Here is a 22,333-nt window from a genome sequence, read left to right as displayed (position 1 = left end):
GAGATTCCGCTTGGCCCTAACAGCATCCTGAGAGAGTGTTCCGGTTTTCTACTTGGCATCCGGTGCATATTTATAATGTGGAATACAGGCTCATTTAAATTGTGCGTGTGGATTTTGGGTGTCTTCCCTATTTTAAAGAAAGATTTTCATATAGTAATGAGCAACTGACTCTTCAATTACTAAACCCTACTTTACCTAAACAATGTCACTGCCAGTTGCTACATACAGGTATTTCTTAGGGCCAGGTCCTGGTCCAGGACAGGACTTCTATCTGCAGGGCAGAAAGCTTCATCATCTCTACTCCTGCACTGTAGTCCGGAGACTCAATTAGGTTTTCAGCCAAAGGGCATCTCCAGAAAGGCTAATTACATAACACCATCCTCAGCAGCCACAGCCACAGGGAAAGTTAAGGAGAAAAATCTGAAGTCAGTCACCTAAATTAAAAACTTCCTGCCCCCAAAGGGCTTGGAATGTAAACCTCCCGGTCTTATTATCTCCTCTCTTTGAATTTCAGCCCCATGTAAAATTCTTTCTTAAGCCTGCTACTTCACAGCATTTCTTTTTTCTGATCATTTGGCATTCCAAGAGTTTAGAGTTTAGTCTCCCATAATTAGAACTCCATCACACACTTACTCTGAATTTCATTTGTTTTACCTTCAAGTCAATTTTAAAAAGGTTTTCAATGGCTGTAACATGGATGTTGTTATGATAGTTTTATCTGTATTTAACCCAAATCACAGACTTCTGTCAAAACAGTTGCTTTAGAAGAGCTCTTAGAGTTTACTGTTTCAAAAAATATATATAGTAAAGTTGTCAAACACAATTCAGAATAAAACTGGTTTGCATTATGCAAAATTTAGGATTCCCCCATAACAAGCGAATCAGATTCATAGTCTTCATGTCACATGAATACCATACATCAGGGATAGTGGTAAGCTAGACTATTGGTAAAGAAGCTGAACCGTATTTAAATTACTTTCATACTTTCAAGCCAATCATTGTTAAATCCCAATAAGATCAATAAATGAGCATTTTATAGGGCATGAAAGCAATGTGCTTTTTATGTCTCTGTCTTTAAGTTACACAGCCATATAGGCATCCCAAATCTTTAGAGCCAAGTTGAAAGTGAAACTTCAATATTTTCCCTCTGTTACAAATGAGTTTACTACAACCAAAGCAAAGAGCCAACTGCAAGCAGAATAGGTTAAAGAATTAGTTTGGAGTATCAGAAATCCTCACTCTGAGCTTTATCCAGCTCCATTCTGAAGAAAAACACAGGAGATTTATACAAGTTACCCCCCTTTTAGAGCCAAGAACAACATCAAGTGCAAGTGCATGCTCTCCAAATGAAAGGATGATTGCAAGGGAGTAGCACATTCTTGGGGATGCATATATTCATCCTCTGAGTCCCTGCATTCATTCATTCATTTGTAGTGTCTAAAACGTCCTTACACTATGACATGTGGTTATACAGATGGCAAAAATAATAAAAATATAAATAAAAAGAGAGTAGCTGCTTCATACTACTTACAGTTTAGCAAAAAGCATATATTCCATAATGAGAAATATGCTCTTGATACATACAATCAAGGGGAAGCACTGCTTATAAATTCTACGAGTACAAAAAGGATAACAAGCATCCAAAGAGGTGTGTAAGGGATTCCCTTAGAAGTGAAAAAGTGGAGGGAAGAAAACAGCTCTCAGGAAACAAGACTAACAAGGCTATTGAGAGAATCTGTTAAAGGCAGTGGACTGGCCTCCTTCTCTCCTGCACCTCCCAGGACCTCTCCATTTAAAAAACTGAAAATTCAAGAGGCGTGCCTAGAAAGCTGGACATGCCTCTTTCCTTCAATGGCAGCACCAAATCCAGACGGTTTTGAAGACCTTGGGAATAAAAAAAAAAAAATCAGTGGACAGATCACCAAAGTTGGCACTAACTGTTGCCAAATGTCTGGCTGGCACCGATGTACAGACTAAATTGGCCATGAAAACCTCACTGTAGTCTTGCTCTTCTCAAAGGAAATAATTTTGTGATCAACAATGGGGCTTACCCAGAGGCCAGGCTTACAGGGAGGCCTTGAATTCTGAGCTTAACTCAATTGCAGGGTTGAGGGCAAGAGTTTCATGTTTCAGATGTGCAGTCAAGTAATCTGATCCCATCAGACTTTTAATGGCTTCAAAAAAATCCAAAGTGTTAAATCCTTTTCCCAGCTTCCCCCTGTGCAATCAGAGGTGCTTTTTACCAGTTTTCCTGATCCTCCCCCTCGTCTCTCACTCTCATACTCAAGCCATTACTAAGTCATTAATTTAATGCATTTAATACTTGGTTCTGAATTCTCAAGTTTCACTGTCATCTGTGATCTTAGGAAAAAGAGGAAAGAAAAAAAAAAGGAAAGCAACAAAAGGAAAGAAGAATGTTGTAAGATGGTGCTTTGATTGCGAGATGCCATTATAATACGATGATCTTGACTCCTTATGAATGGAGGAATAACATCCTCACTGGAGCAAAATCCACAATTCCAGGAAAAGGCAGCCAGAGTTAAACTGTTGCAGGCAGCCTGCAGAGAGCAGAGGTAAGTATGAAATCGGTGTTGCTGGCCATGGAGTTAACAGGGCTTTAATCCCTCCTTCCCAGGGCAGAATCCCTTGGGAGACAGTATGGCCCTAAATAGTTCTTGACAAGAATAAAACGGATGCACCAAACTTAAGGGCATGCAGAAGTTATGGTGAGGATGGACCATATGCTTCCAGTGAAACTGCTGGGACTAGATAATTCATACTCTAGATGCAATTATATAAACAGTATTAATAACCATAGTTATTACACACTGAGTAAATAATGTACATGCTACACTATGTACTTAACCAAGCACTAGTAACAGCATGCTGTTACCCTTTGAAGCATGTGAAGAGCATCACCACTGTAACAATGAGACATCAGAGTAGCAGAGAATGTCAGAGTATACATGTTCTGAGGTGGCCCGGGCGAGAGAAGCAGGCTACATTCTTTACATACTTTCTATAACTTCTCAAATGACTATGTTTTGTATTTTAAATTGTGCCCATATTTCTGTTTAGCAACAATCAATGCCCTCTTAAACTCTCTCTTCCCCCAAATGTAAGTGTTCATATTCTCTCTCCTTCTTCCTTCCTCTCCCCCTCTCCTTCCCACCTCTCTTTCTCTTTCTTCTCTTTCTTACTTTTCCCTCTCTCCTCTCTATCTCTAATTCCCCTATCTCTCCTCACTCTTTCTGTCATTTCATCATTTCCTGCCCGCCCCTCTCTTTCTCTCTCATTTAGCTCTTTATTAAGATACCAACTCCAGCAGAGGCTCCTGCAGCATGGGGTACAGCACCTCACAAAATGGTGCCCTGTGTTTATAACGTGACAGGGCCCTCCCTGCAGAGTGTGAGATCATGACTAACATGCACTAATGGCCAGAAAAACTCATTTTCATTCCACACTTGACAAAATAAACACCTCATAAAAGCAGGTAAGCAGAAGCCACCTTCACTATGGCCTGCTCTGTCTTAATAACCTTTGAAAAGGAGGAGCTAGCTGAAGGGAACAGACTCTAGCACACACAAATGCCCTTAGGGCATAGACAGCTTTGGATAAAAGCAAAACCTCTCACGTAAAGTTAAATTGTTTTCTTTCCTCCAGCAGGGCACCTCTCACTAACACAGACCATTGCTGAATTTGCAAAGGTCCTTTCAGTGCAAATCCTGGTTGAATTAACAAGATCTTACCAAACCTTACATGAAAAAAAAAATAGGACGCTTGATTGCTTTGGGTTTCCAATAGACTCATTTTATTTCCTCTTTTATCCACAGAAAACGAAGCTCTTCTTACATGTTGGAAGAAATATTGCAAAACATTCTTTTTTCCCCGTTCTCACAAAGTGCAGAATTTATGGCAACAGATAATTAACAACAAATGACAAACAATCTGGGCAGTAAAGGTCCCAGTTTGTTTGCCAAGATGATGGATCAAATTCCAAGATAAACAGTGGAGTGTGCCCACTACCATTAACATCACTGCGGGGTCAAGATGGGGAGATGAAAAACCTTCTAGCCACCCAGCACCCTGGAGTATAACATGGAGCAAACACTCGCCCGCTCATGGGGTATGATTTCTGGTCTAATTCTCAGGAGGACCTTTGGTAGTGAAGGCAGAGCAGGGCTCACAGGACTGTACAGAACAAAAGACCGAATGCTTTCTATCTTGCATGGGGAAAATATTAGATCCTTTTTTGTACTGCAGTATAGAAAATGTAGGAATTGATTTCCTGTAGGGTCTCTGTGTTTCCTATGTTCTTCTCCAGGATCCACCCTTTCCCATTCTTGCTTTCTCTAGGTTTGTTAGGTCAAAATAGGTTTCAGTGCTGCCCAAAATGTAAGGGTTAAGGATGAAATGAAAACAAGTCAACCTGTAAAAATCAGGATTTGAACTCAACATACGGTGTGTGTCCCCTAGATACTAACAGATGGCAAACCTTGGGAAATCACAACTTCCCATCTTCTTACATGTCTTAAATGCCAATTCATAGTTCACTATTGTCAAATGGATTCCTTAAAAAGAAAACAACAACAAAAATCCAAACCTAAAAGTTTTGAATTACCTAAAACAGTCCCTTAAAAAAAAATCATTTCATGTCAGAGACCACACAGGCCAACATATTAAAACTTCCTGTCCCAATCCTTTTCAATGGCTCAGTTCATTGGTAAGTCAAGGTGCAATTTTGTCTCATTTCCTTGTTGACTGAGGTTTATGGATACTGACCGTCCCTGGTATTAAAGCCAAGGCTAGGAATACCATAATAACCAAGAAAGTTGCAATCTCATGAATGTATCCAACATATTTACAGAAAGTCCAAGATCAAGGCAGACTCCATTGGGTCTATTTCCTGGTTCACATTCTAACTTCAGGTGAGGAAAGGGATGGATAGAGATCTCTCTTGTATCTCTCTCTGTTAAATGGCACTTCCAATGGAAGCTCCATTCTGAGAGTTCTGCCCATGTGAACATATCATCTCCAACATACCATGATTCTAAAGATTTATATTTATCCAGCATACGAATTTTGAAGGAGCATAAATAGGGAGTTCAGACCACTACCGGGACCAATACACAAAGTTGTAAAAAAAATGTAAATAGAACGTATTTTATACAATGTGATAAGAAAGAGCTGTGAATAGGATTGTTGTGATTCTTTTTTTAAAAAAAAATCTAATAAAGTTCAATAGTCTTAGAGAGCAATGCCAAGTGAAACAAAGTAGAAAAATATATTTTTCCCCCTTTCAGGACTTAAACAGAGCTGGTAAAATGTCTGTGTCAGAACAGCTAAATCTTTCAGGAAATTGGAGAAGTATGCTGTGGCTGCTTAGCTAGTAGAGGACTTAATTTATTTTCTTGATTTCAGCTTTAAGTCTTTGTTCAAAACACATTTGAAACTTAAGTGTACAATATGTAAAAGATTTGACATTGGGTCTATGGAAGAAACACGTAAAACCAAGTACAAGTAAATCACTTTGTAAAGCCAATCAATATAAGTGCCAAAACAGCCAACAGCAAAATGGAAAAAGACCTTTTTGTCTAATCCAAGAATCATCAAATCTTTGAGCTAGAAGGCTCCATAGCTGTCTGCACAAGAAAATAAATGAATGTGAGTAGAGTCTATTATAGAAAGTGGAATTCTGTGATCTTTTTCAAAGCTACTGACAATGGTGGGACCTCTATAATGTTCTACTTCTCACAAAATTTTAAAGCACACACTATCAGGTCCTAAAAATGTATCTATTTGCTATTGAATAGTGATATTAATTTTCTTCTTCTTCTTTCTTTCTTTCTTTATTATTTTGGTATTGGTCCTAGAGCTTGAATTCAGGGCCTAGGCACAGTTCCTGATCTTCTTTTGCTCAAGACTAACACTTTACCACTTGAGCCACACCTCCACTTTCAATGTTTTTTCAGTAGTTTAGTAGAGATAGGAGTCTCACAGACTTTCCTGCCTGAGCTGATTTTGAACCATGATCTTCAGATCTCATTTTCCTGAGTAGATTGGATTAAAAGTGAGAGCTACCAACCCCTAGTGAGTTTTCTTCTAATTTTTTCCCCCAAAAATCTAGGGATAGTGGGAGAACAACAAAGGAGGTATAACAATGCTCAACAAGAAATGTACTCATTACCTTACTCTTGTAACTGTAACAGTATCTTCTATACAGTATCTTCACAATAAAAACAAACTTTCAACAATTTTAATGCATAATACTAGACTGTACAAAAATTTAAACCAACTAGAGGTGCTTAGACCTTTTGATTTGCAATAAGGAATAAAAAACTGAAAAGCTTGCCAATATGCTTGTTACTCATATGCATATATTTTATCACTTTACAGAGACAGAGACTGAAGACAAAAAAAAAGCCTTCAAAGCAAAACAAAACAAAAAATATGACCACCCAAATAATTCAAGTATCAATAAATACAGCTATTTCCTCTACACGGAGTTAGTATTTCCACACTCAAAGGTGTGGCAATTTTGTCCACACTGATCTGGAAGGAATAACCTGTCCAGACCACAGTAGCTACTAAAACATCTAGCTTTTGGCATGCTACGAGAGCTGGGAATGGAAAAAAAGACACAAGAAGGAGAGCTAAGGAAATACTGAAAAACAAGAAAAATACACGGACATGTGGACCATGCCAGAAGCAGACAATTTTTCCTTCCTTTTGGAAACACTTGAGAATTCCCAAGAGTGTCTTTTACCAGCTACGGTAGGTTTAATGGCATCATATTTACAATTACATATTTATAAGGGATGTTCAAATCCTAAAATCTCAGAATTAAAATTGACTACATCGAAATGGATGAAAGATTTGTGCAAGGATCCACAATGCAATGGTTTCTGGATGTCCAGGATGTCCATATACTGTCGCTGTACTTTCTCTAGGATCTTTTTCATCCCCTAAAATGTAGGTAACTTTTAGAACTCAAAATCCAGATTAAAATCTCATAGCTAGAGTTTCTTTTATTTGTCAAAATTCTTTTCCTTCCCTGAAAGTCAAGTCATCAGAAAACAAACAAAAAATAACATCACCTCGTTATGCAAGATATAGCTAGGTTCCTAAGAATAAATCCATCTGGACACACACACACACACACACACACACACACACACACACACACGAGTATAATTTGAGATTGCCTTTTTAATGCTTGAATGAAAACAAAGAGCTCTATAGAATAAGAAAAAAAAGTCAGCTCTAAAACCAAGTCTTAACTGTCACGGACCACCAGACGGTCCCCTCAGGGAATGCATAGGCAAAAGAACTTATTTCTAAAAAGAAATGAGAGAAGAAAAGAAAAATATCCTGTTTTTATATGGAGTGCAAACTAAAAGGGCCATTCAGTATTTCCGAGACAAATTTGAGATTGAAAACATTAAAAAAAAATTATGGCCATGCTAATGTGCAGGCCAGTGATAAATCTGTAATGAGAATGAGGAAGTGGCTAACTGAGAGAACAGTATATTTAGATATTTTTCTTCTCAGCTAATGCATCCCGGCTACATAACAAAGGATACAATTCCACCTTCTTCATAAAGGGCCATGGTCTTGAGCCTGAGACATTCATTCATTCATTGCTCTTGTTCTTGCTCTGTGTGAGAGTTAGAAGTCATTTCTCTTCTCTCCCAGCACATCCCTGTGGGCAGTCACTAATGCATCCTTCCTGTACAGAGTATCACCAGTGATTTGGGATTCGCGTTCTTAATTTTAAAGAGATGAAATATGAGAAATTCTAGGCATGTCAGGACCAGAAAGGATGATACTCCAAGACTAATTGCTGAGAGGATCACCCAAAATTCAGAAATGCCTAACTTGCTGAAGATCACCAAGCAGAGACCCCCTAATAGGAGTATAATCCCATCTCCCAGAAATGCTACCAGCTGACTGCAGCAAGCTATTTGCTTATTGATACGGTGTACGTTGCTGGGTTCCAAAAATAAATCTGAAGATGCTCCTTTAAAAAACTTCCCTTCAGTGATAAAACTGCAAAGTAGGTTTATTAAGAAGAAGATGTTCTCATCTCCCCCACAGGAGGAAATCAAGTTATACTGAGCCAACCAATAGACTTTGTCCTCTTCCTTGATTGTGACATAAAGTACAAGATAGTGTCATCCTAGGAAGCAAGGCCAGAAGAAAGGGCCAGAGCTAGAGCAGAGTAAGTCTTTAATGTAACGAAGCAGCAAAACTTAGAGATTACATTTTATCATCCTATAAAATATTTTATCATAAAAATATAGTTCAATATAAATAATCCTAATTACATAGAACTATATAAAACAAGAAGCAGAAGGTCATTACCCAACATTCCATAACCTAAATTGATTCTCAACTGTATTTCCTAAATATCACCAGTAAAAGTGGTATTTATACACACACACACATACATAGATATAGTATCTATGTTCTGTATGTATATATAAGTATATGTATATATATTTATACATACACAAATAGTTTTAACCAAATGACTTTTTTTTTATAATGCTCTTCTATAAGCTGTTTTTTTCAACCCAAGATATCTAGTTTAGAAATAAACTTTTACTTCCTAGCATATTTTTGTTGTTGTTGGTGGTGGTGGTCTTGGGGTTTCAACTCAGGGCCTACGCACTCTTCCTGAGCTTTCTCACTCAAGGCTAGCACTCTACCATTTTGAGCCATAGCACCACTCTGGTGGTTAATTTGAGATAAGAGTCTCAAGGACTTTTCTGCACTGGCTGGCTTCCAACCACAATACTCAGATCTCAGCCTCCTGAGTAGCTAGGATTACAGGCATGAGCCATGGATGCGGGCCCCTAGCATATTCTAGAACTGGCTAAATGTTGAACCTCAGATCAGAATAATACGAAACAATATAAGATCATTGTGTGTGTGTGTGTGAGAGAGAGAGAGAGAGAGAGACAGAGAGAGAGAGAGAGAGAGAGAGAGAGAGAGTGAGTGTGTCAGTACCCATACTTATACTCAGGATCTTGCACCCTCCACTCTCACTGGGATATCTTTGTTCACAGCTGGTGCTTTGTAATTTGAGCCATGCTTCCAGTCTAGCTTTTTGGGTGCCAATACTGGGCCTTGAACTCTGAGCCTCACATTCTCTCTTGTCTTTTTCACTAGTCTGACTCTACCACTGAGCCACACATCCACTTCTGGCTTTTGTTTGTTGTATTAGAGATGTGTTTCATGACTTTTTGGCCTGGGTTGGCTTTGAACTACAATCCTCAGATCTCAGCCTGTTGAGTAGCTAGGATTGCAGACACTGGGCTAAATCAATTTAACGTATTCATTAACCCCAGGCATTACACTTATGACTAATATGCATATGGTAGTAAGGGTTGGAATAATTACTGTTAAGCCAGCTTCAATTTTCATTCTTTTTTTTTTTTTTTTTACTAAAAGTGCCCACACAATACCAGTGAATGTTGTTCAATGCAACAACACGTAAGTTTAACTTGTCAGGTTTGATACAGCCAAACAGTTCACAAAGAAATATATTAACAGCTAGTACATAAGATCATAGGTATTGTCACATCTATATATCAAGTATTACAAACATCATCTCCATAATGTTGGAAACACATCTTAAATGACATTAAACCCATTTTACAGGTGACAAGACTAAGATCCACAATTCATGCATCATCACCTTAGGAAGCCAAAAACCTGAATGATCAGCATTTATATACCCCTTCATTGCACACCCCATTTTTGGCTACAGTATCCACATTCTCCAACCCCAACTGAACCCTTTGCACTCAATCCTGGTTAGTCATGACTGACTCTTGATGCTTCTGATATTGGAGGGAAAGCTGAAACACTAATGGGGAGCAGAGTTCAAATGGAGTGAGACCACTGTGATTCCACAAAGCAGGCTTTGACTCACCTGATTCCTTCCCCTTTGCAACACCAACCCTCATAGAGTAAATGGAGCCCAGTGAGACCCTCCTAGGCTATTTATAATCTTGACATACACTAGGTCAAGACACTTCCTGACTCTGACAGCCTAGAAAACCCCACTGATGCCTCCATGGAGCTCTGCTGGAGAAGAGTCCTTGAAGAGACAGAACAAAACTTACCAGTGAATTTTCAGCTTATCCTTTTATTTACTACCTACTGATTTCCAAAACTGATGGAGACAGTTTGGAATCAGAAGCTCAGCATCGATAAAAACAAGGACTAATAATAATCGCTAACATTTGAATACAAACCAGGCACTCCTCGATAACTCTGAGCCCTTTAGCCACACAATCACCATGAGAGATACACATTATTTTATCCATCCCACTGTACAGAAAGCTAAGGAAAACAGAGAGCTGTGAGGACATTCCTCTTTGGTTTGGTGGCATAGCTAGCAAGTGAAGCCACCAGGTTTTACATTCAACAATCTGATTCCATTGGTGGCATCCACTACTACGTGACACTACCCCACTAAAACAAGGCCAAAATCAAGAGCTAAGATTCGGGGGAATGTTAGCTGCTGAAGACATAGGCCCAAAATAAAAAGCAGCTAACATTGAAGACAGCATTTGATTTGACTTCTCATAGAAATCCTTAAAGAAGAGGAATTTATCTCCATTGGGTGACCAACCATAACAGTTTGCCCACAACTAAGAAGTTTCTCATAAGACTTGTAATACTAAATCTAAAGAAAGTGAGATGCCCTATGAATACAATTGCATAGTATTTTATTAAATCTCCAGTCAATATAAACATACTTATGCTTTGGTTCTTTCAATACCTCTTCATTATTTTAAAAAAAAATAATCATTAAAAATACTAAATAAACCAAGCACCAGTGGCTCACACCTATAATCCTAGCTACCCAGGAAGCTCAGATCGGGAAGATCTCAGTTCAAAGCCAATCAGGTCAGAAGAGTATGCGATACTCCATCTCCAATATCTAGCAAAATGCCAGCAAGAGGTGTAGTTCAAGAGGTAGAATGCTAGCTGGACAAACAAGCCAAGCAAACAAGTACCGTGTTCAAACCCAAGAACTGAGTTCAATCCAGAGCTAGCAAAACCTAAACTAAGCTAAGCTAAACTGAACTACATGAAATAATTTCTCAACGTTCTACTGGGGAAAGATGAACAAATGCTTCATGGACAGATGGCCAGGCTAACTGTTAGGTTTCAGTCATTATATTTTAGTGTGATCTGAGGTAGGAAGGGTCACAAAATCTAGGTCAAATTTTGATCTGTCAACTCCAGCTGTGCTTTGATTTTTCTCTTCCAAAGTCATAAAGGATTGTTTTGTTTTGTTCCCTTGGTAGTACTGGGGTTTGGAGCTCTGGTTCTTGAGTTTTTTAGGTAGTAGGTAGATGCTCTACTACTTGATCCATAACCTCAGTCCACTTTTTGTTGTTTAGTTTTCAGATAAGGCCTCTTGTTTTGACGTGGGAATAACCTGGAATGAGGATTACATCTACCTTCTAACTACTGGGATTACAGGTATATACCACCACACTAAGCTTGTTTACAGAGATTGGGTCTTGGTAACTATTTTTGCCTGGACTGACTGTGAATCTGTCTTCCTTGTCTCTTATTTAAACTAGCTGGGATTATATACGGGAGCTGCCATACCAGACTAGGACTGATTTCTAAAAAAATAATTCTCCCCCGCTATCACAATAGATTCAATCAAGGCAATAGTTCTTGGTAGCAATCAGAACTAACTAAACCAAAACCTCTTAAAACCACATAAAATGTCAGCTCTGAAACCAATAAGCCTCATAAAGATGACAGCTGGGTCCTGTTTATCCTTGGCTCTTCTACCACCTCCACCACAGCACCTTGCAAAAGGTCCTGTTCTAATTGCAATCTTCACAAGTCAGAGTTAAAAAGAACCTCAGCTGTCCTTCAACACAAATGCTTACATAAAAGTAAACTGAGGCCTGGAAAAAAGAAGTCAGTTGCCCATGATTATTTATAAAGCTAAACTAAATGGGAAATAAGCTATGAATTAAGGCTACTCCCAACGAATGAAACTAGGAGACCATGAAAGGGCCCAGTATTTTAACTCAAATCTAGGTGGTGTGTCATAGGTTTTCACGGACTTCACGTGCAAGTAAAACAAAGAAAACAAATGTTCTAAGAATTTTATGAAAAAAAAAATGAACAGACATTCAAGTGAAAAATATCTTTAGGAGAAAAACAAAACTGCCACGACATCTTGAAAAAAAACTACAAAATTTGAGGATAAACATTTGCAGATATTTTCCAGCCAATTTAAGTTTTATTTAGTCTAAAGGCAATATATATGTATATATATGTATTAATACAGCATGATGATATTCAGCAAAGGTATCCAAGCACCTTCTTCAGGACAGTCAGAGCACTAGATCATCATGCCTACAAAAGAATACCACCAGGCTTTTGGAAGGATACGTAAGGCTAAAAAGAAAGGTGAGCCGGCTTCCTAACAAAATCAACTTTCAAACATCCAGAACAAATTTCAGAAAAATGCCCATGAAAAATCCCAGAGCATCAATCCTAATTCCTAATTTCAATGAATATGTCAATCAGCTGATTTATCAGAGGATTCGATAGGTAGGAGATAGATGCTAGATGACAGATAGATACATATAGATAGATAATCAAAGTCACATGAAGTAAATGACAAGTATCTGCAGGAATTATATACTAAGTAGGCACATGATTTTGAGTTTGGAAGAGAAAGGTACAAAAGACTTCTTCCTATAAGTATAGGCCCCTAAACTAACTTTGAAGTATCTGAAGGGTAGGGCATAAAGGCATCCCAACTGTGATAAGCAGCGATTAAATGCTATAGAGATGGGAAAGCTCAAGGTGTGCCCCCAGATGGCAGTGAGCCAAGTTGAGTGGCTAGAGGGGAAGGTTCAGGGAGGTAGTGTCTTTGGTAATGAAAGTGAGAAAGGATATTGGAGCCTCCTGGGAAGAACTCTCTATTCCCAGGTTGGGAGTGGGATCAAAAGGGAATACAGCTGTTTATGGTGCCATTGCAAACCTCATTTTTCAAGCTTTCTTCCTACCCACCCCCCCCCCCAATATAATTTGATCCTTCAAATTTTTCATGGCTACATCTAAACAGATCAGTTCTAGGGTTACATGATTTTTTAAATATCTCTGTGCATTCACAGTTCACCCGTGGAATCATATGGCCAAGAACAAGTAAGCAGACGGCTGCAGACCTGAACACCAAGCTGAACTCTTTGTCAGTCATTTGCCAAGGAATCTTGGCAAAAAGCATAGTTTCCTTTGCCTGATTAGAAACAGAATCCACAAAGTCATTTGTGATTCCTGAACACAAATCATCACACCAGCAAAACTGAGCTCACAGTATCCTCAAATACAAATGGTAGAACATATTTGAAGAGAAACAAAGAAAAAGAAACAGAATAAAAAGAATGTCTGAAACAAATGCATACTTATTTTGAAAGGCAATCTAAACAAAGAAAAACTGTATTCAACTTTAAAGCTCTCCCTTCACATCACGTATTCAATCCTTCATGATCGTGAACATAGTCTCATTAAAAGCAAGTCTAAAATTCTTAGGAATAATTTAACATTAACATTTGCAAGGACATCTTTTATTCTTCTTTCCTTTCTTGTTTTTTAAGCACACTATTTCAGTTTTCCCAGTTTGTATAATTCTCATCACAGATATTTGAGGGGGTTTCTAAGAATACACTTGCAAAGCAAACATCCTAGTATTTACTAATATCCAAACAATCAAGGAAAATGCTGCTTTGTTTGATTCAGTGCTGCTGAATTTGGAAGGGTGTGTGTGTGTGTGTGTGTGTGTGTGTGTGTGTGTCTGCATTTAAGTGTGGGAGGTGGTCCTACTTTTTTTTTTTATTATTTCCACATAAAACAATTGCTGAAAAAGGAAAAAAAAGAGCTTGTGACTTGGACACGCTGAGAGTTTATTTCTACCAGGTATGGTAAAACTCCTAACTTCCTTTCTGTCTTGACTATACAATGGTTTCCTAAGAGGTTTAGTGTTCCCATGAAAGACTCATGTTAGACATTGGAAGGGTCTCATAGAGAACAAGCACCAGGCCTTGACAAAACAAGAGAGAAGATGACCTTTTGCCCTCTTCTGCTAAAAGCTCAGCACATCTTGTAACAGAACTAGAAGAGTTGGTAAGACACCAGGTGCTGTGAAATCCCTGCCCCTGGCGCTCTCTCTCTCTCTCTCTCTCTCTCTCTCTCTCTCTCTCTCTCTCTCTCTCTCTCTCTCTCTTGCTTATTCCTTAAACAGTTTCATTTGTCTTAAGCAGTATTAGGGAGTGAGTGAAAAATACAATTTCTGGAACCCACTGTTCTACTCTTGATCCTCTGTTCCCCACATTGTCTGAGCTCTGTAGCACACAGCACATGGCTTGCTGGCAATAGGAAGACAATAGGTTTAGCAGTAGCTGGAAAATTCATCCCAATTAGGCCTGTTTCCCAGGTGAATGTAAAGGGGATGGTGAGGGTGAAGTGTAAGATAATTCTATCCAAATTTTAAAGAAACATTTCATCATGAAAAGCAAGCAATAAAGGGTAAAGCGATTTTAAACTAGGGTTGAGACAACCCCGCCAAAAATTCACTGGGTGGCATGACAAAATTTTCTTAGCCTCTCTATTCTCTCTGTGGGCCACCTATCACAATCCTTCAACGGCTCTGCAGAGCTAATATCCAATTGTGGTTGAACGTGCTGTGAATATCTGAACTGTTATGCAGATATGGGGAGACTTTATCCAGGACTGTATTTGAAACTACAGAAACCCATCTGTTTTGTAAATCATTGATTTCAATTCCCCTTCGCAGAATGCTAGGAGAAGGTAGTTTTCTTTCATTGTATTTCTGCTTTCTCAATTGGTGATTTTTTTTTAAAGTTCATGAGCAATACTTACATATGTACATGAGGCGGCTGGAATCTGCTCTGGTTGATGTTGTAGTGTGTGAACGCCTGGGTGGGGTTCGAGCTGTACTCATCCACCGTTATGGTAACTTTGCCTTGAGAAGGAATCCCATGTGCCATCCTTCCTCCTCTCTCTAGGCATGAGCAATTCACAATCTTCCAGAGCAAAAGAAGAAAGCAGGCATGGTGAGTTTCAGCCAACCTCTGAATCCAAGTATTTACTCATCAATACCTCTGTGCGTTTCTAGAAGAAAAAAAAACCAACAACAATAATGCATGTATGTATAGGGAAAACACATGGGAAAAAAAGGGTCACAAAGGACAGGAAATTTAATATCTAGATGCAAAAGGGATTCAGGAAAAGTCTTAATCCAGGGTGTTTCCTCATGGATCTGATAATTCTCAACTCTTTTTCCCTGTGCATAGTTCAGAATGGACATTACAACCCTATATGATATTGCTAGAGGCCAGCAAATCATCTCAATGGAGTTCAGATGAAGATCTCCTCTTTAATTATAATTATGGCACTTAACTTGAATTACGCAAGGGGCAAATCCACAGTTGCCATGGTGTCCAGCTATAAATGGTTTGTGCTGGAAATGAAGACTCGTCTAAGCCTTCTTTGCTAATTGGAATGTTTGGTTTCAAGTTGGTGTCATATAATCATTTGAACTCTTGATGCTTCAAATGATCCACAAGACACAATAGCAAATGTAAGTTAGAAATTCTGTGCTTATAACTAGATACCTGTGGATAACTTATACTGACTGAATAGACAATAATTACTGCCAACTATTTTTTCTTTCACAGTTTCCCAAATACATAATGTCTAGTACATATGCATTTCTCTCTGGCTGAAAACTTTGTGGTAAGTGAAATCCTTCTTGGAAATGTATCACTCCAGTGAATGCCAAGCACCCCCAGAACTAAGCCAGCACTTTGTACACCATCCTTACTTTTCCCAATCCAGTTCTGAAGGAGCAGTAATCCAGGGCACAATTGTTTCCACTACCTTACTCTTCGAGCTATAAAATTCTCACTAGTTGGCTTCGTGTGTGTGTGTGTGTGTGTGTGTGTGTGTGTGTGTGTGTGTGTGTGTGTGTGTGTGTGTGTATGCGCGTGCACGCGGATACTGGAGCTTGAACTCAGGGTCAAGGTGCTATTCCTTAGCCTTTTTTCTCAAGGAGGTTGGCACTCTACCACTTAAGCCAAAGCTCTGCTTCCAGCTTTGTGCTGGTTAATTGGAAAACTGAGCCTGCCCAGGCTAGCCTCAAACAGTGATTTCAGCCTCCTAAGCAGCTAGAATTACAAGCATGACCACAGGCACCCAGCAGGTTTCCCTCTCCCTTCTCTTCCTTCCTTCCTTTTCTTTCTTTCTCTCTCTTTTATTCCTTCCTTCCTTCCTCCCCCCCCCTTTCCTTTCTTATTTCCATTAGTCCTGATACTTTTCTTAAAGGGCAATTTATTGACTGTTGCACTGAGTACAGAAATGAGAATGTCTGTTTTTGTGATAGGTGTGCAAAGACAGAGAAAAACAAATTCCTGCAGAGAAGCTGCTGTAATGGATGGATGCTGTAGAGAAGAAGTGGGAAGCTTATGTAGTAACTGCTGCTTATGTAGTAACCCCTGGGTAACCCACACCCTTATTTTAAACACTGCATCAGAATACATTTGCCATGTGCCCCATTAAACTCCAGATATCTTAGCTGCTATCTCAAATAACAATATTTGGAATAATAAGATTAGACTTAAATTTGGCATGAAACACCTTAATATAAAGCAAAAGGCAGATGGCCTGCCATAGGCCATTTATTTTATTATTTTACAACCCCGGGCTTGTATAGTCCTCCATATGCTAGCGGGGCTAAGAAATTCCGCAGTGTTCTACTCAAATCACTGTGTTCTTCACATTAGCAATGCTTGCTAAATAACATCCACCTTGCCTGTGTTCCTAACATACAAGAGATGAATCTGCCAAGAGATGAATCTCTTGATGTTCTGGCATTTTAAGCAGTGTCACTTCGAGTTCTCTCATTTCTTCCTGACTTCATGAGAGGTTATTGACTCCTTTCAGCACTAGTTGATAGACAATTGGGGGTGTAAGATTAACTAGGTTAAAATCTTTCCCTCTCCCTTGATGTAAGATAGCTATAAGAACTGCTTACAAATCACAATGTAGCAGTTTTCATATGAAGTTTGCAGCTGTTTTCTTAATTCCCCCCACAATTATATTTTACTGTTATTTTGCATAACAGTAAAACACAACACCTGCTTCAAATTGTAGTCCTGTTCTAAGTACTGTAATTCTCTTTTGAGACACAAAGTACTGAGACACTACTGAAGCGCAAAACTGCATAATTGCGTGTCGCTTGAAAAGTAAATACAAATGAAAACATCTTCCTGTTATAGAAATGACTGTCATTAAAAAGAATGTTAGCCATCAAAGCACGGGGGGGGGGGGAAATACACATTTTCCAGACTATAAGAACTTCGAGTTTACATAAATTAGACAGTGGTATAAAAATTACTTGGCAATTCTTATGTTCTTCCCATCAGTGTCTATTGTGTGAAATACAGAATATTTCCAAGCATAGGAAACCAACTTCATTTCTAGACCACTGTGACTTTGCAATGACAAACTGAACTCGGCACTAAAAAGGGTCTAAATGTTTCCAGACTAAACTCACTAAATTAAGCAGAATGGGTTCTAGAAATGAATGTCCATAACATTTAACTATCCATGCAACAAGTTGTAATAGCTAACATGACGCCCTTCAATTCTCCTGTTTGAAGCCAAGAAGAGACGGAACTGAGAACGTGAGTAGTTGGCACTCCTAATGGAATGCTGTATTTTAAAGTCAGCCTATAGATTGCCTTTTACACCCAGGAACATGTATGCCTCTTTGGACCTTTGTGCCATCAAGAAAAATAGAAAGGTCTTTTCATCAGCAAGCACAAGGCCCCTGTAAGGGCTAAATGGGTGGCTGGCACTTCATTTGAATTCATCTTTGCCATGTTCCCTTTCAAATGTTTTATCGAAACAGTCCACCTGCAGTGTCTATCTTCTTTAATCTGGAGTCCTTTGAAGGAAATGTCAAACTGAAACAGAAAGCTTCAAAACTTTCATAGCACCTTTACACACAAGCCAAGAAAAGGTTTTTATATATTTTAAATACTATGTTCACCTCCACCCACATCTCAAAATGAACATATCCTAAGACTATTATACATATATGGAAATGACTGTGGTTTGTTATTATTGTTTTTGTAAACTGTAGAGACAGGATATGATGGGTTAAATCACCTCCCTTCACAGGAGAACTTGGAAAGAGCTTGAAAGAAGAGAGAGAGAGACACTGTATCAAGTAGCTGTGACACCTTGCTTCCCATTCCAGCAGTAAAACCTTCCAAATGACCATACTTGCACTCAATCTCACCCTCTTCACACGTGCACTAACTTTTTATACACAATACTTAAAGAGAGCAGTTTTCTGTTTTAATTTTCATTCAACACATTTGCTCTACCAACAAAGGCACACAGTACAAAATGCCAAGATGCCTAAAGAAAAATCTAAGAGGGACTGTCACTGCCAAACACACATGCTGGTGTTAGTTTCTTTAAAAAAAAAAAAAAAATCATGTGAGCACATTTTGCATTTCCTAGACAGCAATTACAGTCTCTTGTCCCTTAAGCTACAAGCTAGCAATGTTCTTTTCCAGGAATCTACTTGGAAAAAAATCTCCTAAAGTCTGCTGGCAACGCAGAGATTAAAAAACCGGAGGACTTAAATAACTGTCTCCACTTCCAAGACAACAAGAGGTCCAATTCACCAAAAGTTTGAAAAGAAACGATCCCTGATCTCTCTCAGGGCACCGCCTGGGCAAGCCTTTGAGGAAAGAGCCCGCGATTTCGCTGTTTGACCAAGGATGCTCTTTTCAAATTACTTGTCTCCCCCCCTTTGCCCGCCCCCCAAGATCGCCAGACCCACTGCGTGGAGGGAGACTTTGGAACTCTCCCGCCCCAGCTACGCCCAATTTTGCTCTCTCTTCTTTTGCTTTTGCTTGCTTAACTTGCACTCCTGATCTTTTATGCCCACTTTGAGTTACTCATCCCAACGTGCGGGAACGATGCTCACACACTTTCCCCGAGGCTTCTCTGACACTTTTGGTGGGGTTTGTTTTTTTTTTGGGCGGGGAGCAGATGCTGACATAAAAGTCCCACGAGCCTCTGTTCTGCGCTCTCCCTCCCTCTCCCAGGGCACTTACACCTGAACTTGTCTCCAGCACTTCGGACATCCGGCTGACACATTCCTTCCGAGAGGGAGGGCAAGACTTTTCCTCCAGTGCCTTTGATCACGCGTGGAGTCTCTCTCTCTCTTCCTCTCTCTCTCAATCTAATATATGTGTGTGTGTGTGTGTGTGTGTGTGTGTGTGTGTGTGTGTGTGTGTGTGAGAGAGAGAGAGAGATGGGGCGGGGGGCGCGCAGAAATTCTCTTCTCTGGATTGGTTTGTTTGTTTTAAATCTGGGGTGGGGGCTACAGTTACTGCACAAGCACACACACACACGTGGGGGGAAGAGCGAGCGAGAGAGCGAGCGCGCACGAGAGACTGCACACCCGCGTTGGCCCTGCCTTGCCCACCCTCCCCTCCACCCCCCCCCCCCCGCCTGGTCCTGGCCCCTGCTGCCCCTTCCTTACTTGGAACACTTTGCTCGCTTTACTCGACTTACTCCTAGGTTGCCACCGCGCCCGCCGCCGCCGCCGCCGCCGCTGCAATTGCTGCTTGCTGGCACTACTAGAACTAGCACTCACAGGTCACTGTCTTTTTGGTTCTTCTTCTTTCTCCCTCACCTCTCTCTTTCTCTCTTTTCCTCTCTCCCCCCCAGCCCGGGGACTGATTGATGAGCACAGTCGCCCAAGGACGCTGACACGAAGCCATCCTCGATGGGGCATCCCAGCCCTTCATCCTCGACGGCGGCAGCCTCCGGGGGCGCACGGGCATCCCGGAGCCCACCGAGCGGAGCCGCCGACGGGAGCCGCCGCCGCCGCCTCCTCCCAGCTCGGGGGTCCCCCACCCCCCACCCCGAGGCTGCCAGGCTCCTTCCCCGAACGGCTGGGAAAGGGAGGAAACCAGCCCGCGGGCGAAGGGGGGAGTGAAGGCCACGGGTTTCCACCCTCTTTGGAAACCTTTGGCTTTCCGTTAAAGTTTTGTGTGTGTGTGTGTGTGTGTGTGTGTGTGTGTGTGTGTGTGTGTGTGTGTCCCCTCCCTAACCTGCTCGTGTTTGCTGCCAGCATCACAAATCAATTACACATTTTTCATGAGCCGCATTCGCAGTTCATTTGGCATGGGGGGGGGTGCGTTATAAATCAACCTCACGGGGGAAGGAAATCTTTTCTTTTCCAATTTTGATTTTTATTTTAATTTTTTTTTAATTTCTTTTTTTTTTTTTGGCTGATGGACTCCAAACTCCCTCTGGATCCTCTAGGAAAAAAAAAAATGCCCACTCCACCTCCTAGGCCGCAAAGCCCCGGAATTCAAAGGCGTTACAAAGATAACCTTGTTAGATGTTAATAAGGATGGGGCGAAAACCAAAACCAAACAACAACAACAAACCCACGAACAACTCCCGCCTGTGTGGCAAAGACACGCGGCAGCAATGGTGACTCCTCTCTGCGGGCGCCCGGTCGTTGCCCGGTTCGCTCGCTCGGGTCGCGGGATCGCTCGGCAGGCTGCGATCTGGCAGACCTGAGGCGGCGGCAGAGAGCGAGGTTGGGGTGCAGGGACCCGGCGAGCAGAGCCCCGCGCGGGCGGGCGGGCGGGCGCGGTGCGCGCGCGCGCGCAGGCGGCCCTGGGGTTGGGTTAGCCACGGGGCGCAGCCCCAAGCACAAAGCTGCGCCGCCGTGCCTTCCTGGACCTGGCACCTCTGGCCCTCGGGTGCCCAGGGCTGGGGGCCAACACAATACACCCGGGCCTAGGCCGGAGCGGCTCGGATACACAACCCTGGGACTTTCTAGTAAACAGCCCCCGGGAGCCTCGGTTCCTACCCCCCCCTCGCTCCAATTCCCCCCCATCTCCACTGCCCGGCTTTCGCCTCTGTCTCTCGAGGACACCCCTTCCTAAGAAATCCAAGCGGACCAGGGATGGAGGGAGGGGGAGGGCAGAGAGGTGGGGACCCCAAGAGGTCCGTGGGAGAAGGAGGTGGGGGGAGAGAGAGGGCTGGAGTGGGGGGGGGGGAGATAAGGTCGCTGAGGGCTGGGGGGAGGGGAGAAGGGGCAAGATGGGGAGTGGGAGGAAAGACATCTAGCCATTTCACCCCCCCCCCAAAAAAAATTAATAATAAGCGTTGTGTGTTGCAGGTTTGAAAAGCAGCCTTTCCCGGATCCTCAATCGCCCGCCCGGCGAGTGTCGGGGGGCAGCGGGGCAGCGGCGGCCGGCGGCTCCGAGCCCCCCGCACGCGCCTCTGACAAGGCACCTCTCACCCGGGCTCCGCTTTGTGTGTGCATTTTTTTTCCCCCTCTCCCTTCCTCTGGCGCTCGGCACCGGGCGCCCGGGCGCCTCCTCCCCCTCCCCCGCCCTCCGCCTCCCTTCCCGGGGCGGATTTACCTTTCCCGGGCTGCGCTCCGGGTCCGGGGGATGCCTTCAGCGCCCGGTGTGCGGGCGGTCCATCGCCGAGCCGCCCCGGAGCCTGGCGGGGAGGAGCGCGGGGGCCGCGCGAGGGGGCAGCGAGGGGCGCCGGAGGGCCAAGAACCTTCGACCTCCGAGGTCCCCGCGGCGAGCTGGGGCCGGGGACCCGAGGGCGCGGCGCAAAAGGTTGGGGTGGGGGGTAGGTGAAAGGGGGGGGGAAGAGCAGGGGGGGGGAGGAAAGACCCGAGCAGCCTCGATCTGGGGAGAGAGAGAGAGAGAGAGAGGGAGCGAGAGAGCGAGCGAGGGGGCGAGGAGAGGAGAGAGGGCGCGGCGAGCCGGAGGGAGCGAGCGCGGTGCAGTGACAGGGACTGCCACTGGGGTCAAAGGAGCACACAAGCTCCAGGAAGCAGGGCGGCCCGGCGCCGCTCCGTGCGCGCTCCCCCGGCGGGACCCCGTGCCCCCTGCACGCCTCTCCCGCAGTCCCGGCCCACTCGAACCCCCCCACCCGCGCCCCGACGCCACCGGGGTTTGCAGGAGAGGGAGGGAGCGGAGGGCGAGGCCAGCAGCCTGCTGGTGTTCCCGGGTCAAGCAGGCAGCAGGAAGCTGAGCTGCAAGTTCATCATCAGGAGTGTGATCAGCGTTTAAAAAAAATGACCGGGAGACTAAGGGAAAGGGGGAAGATGAGGCTACGGAGCTCCAGGAACATTGAGCGCCCCCACCCCCCCTACCTCCTATGGGCGTCTTCTTCAAAAGAAAACACACACACA

At 42.5% G+C, this 22,333-nt stretch overlaps 1 protein-coding gene across 2 annotated transcripts in view; it reads right to left on the bottom strand.

Moving 5' to 3' along the window:
• The window catches only part of Mpped2 (metallophosphoesterase domain containing 2), a 173,368-nt gene extending 151,609 nt beyond the window's left edge, over positions 1-21,759 (bottom strand). Inside the window, exons 1-2 of one of the 2 annotated variants that reach the window (XM_042691478.1) lie at positions 21,546-21,759; positions 14,935-15,186 (exon numbers count right to left, since the gene is read on the bottom strand). In XM_042691478.1, coding sequence (XP_042547412.1) covers positions 14,935-15,062 — 128 coding nt within the window. In that variant the 5' untranslated portion in view covers positions 15,063-15,186; positions 21,546-21,759. Of the gene's footprint in view, positions 1-14,934; positions 15,187-19,208; positions 19,294-21,545 lie in introns of those variants that run through there. The other variant, XM_042691479.1, reaches the window with a different exon arrangement.
• Positions 21,760-22,333: the final 574 nt, after the last annotated feature.

This window comes from Dipodomys spectabilis, unplaced genomic scaffold (assembly GCF_019054845.1).
Source record: "Dipodomys spectabilis isolate Male_0828 unplaced genomic scaffold, ASM1905484v1 ptg000145l, whole genome shotgun sequence".
NCBI classification, from domain to species: domain Eukaryota; kingdom Metazoa; phylum Chordata; class Mammalia; order Rodentia; family Heteromyidae; genus Dipodomys; species Dipodomys spectabilis.
This window is presented reverse-complemented; position numbering and strand designations above follow the sequence as displayed.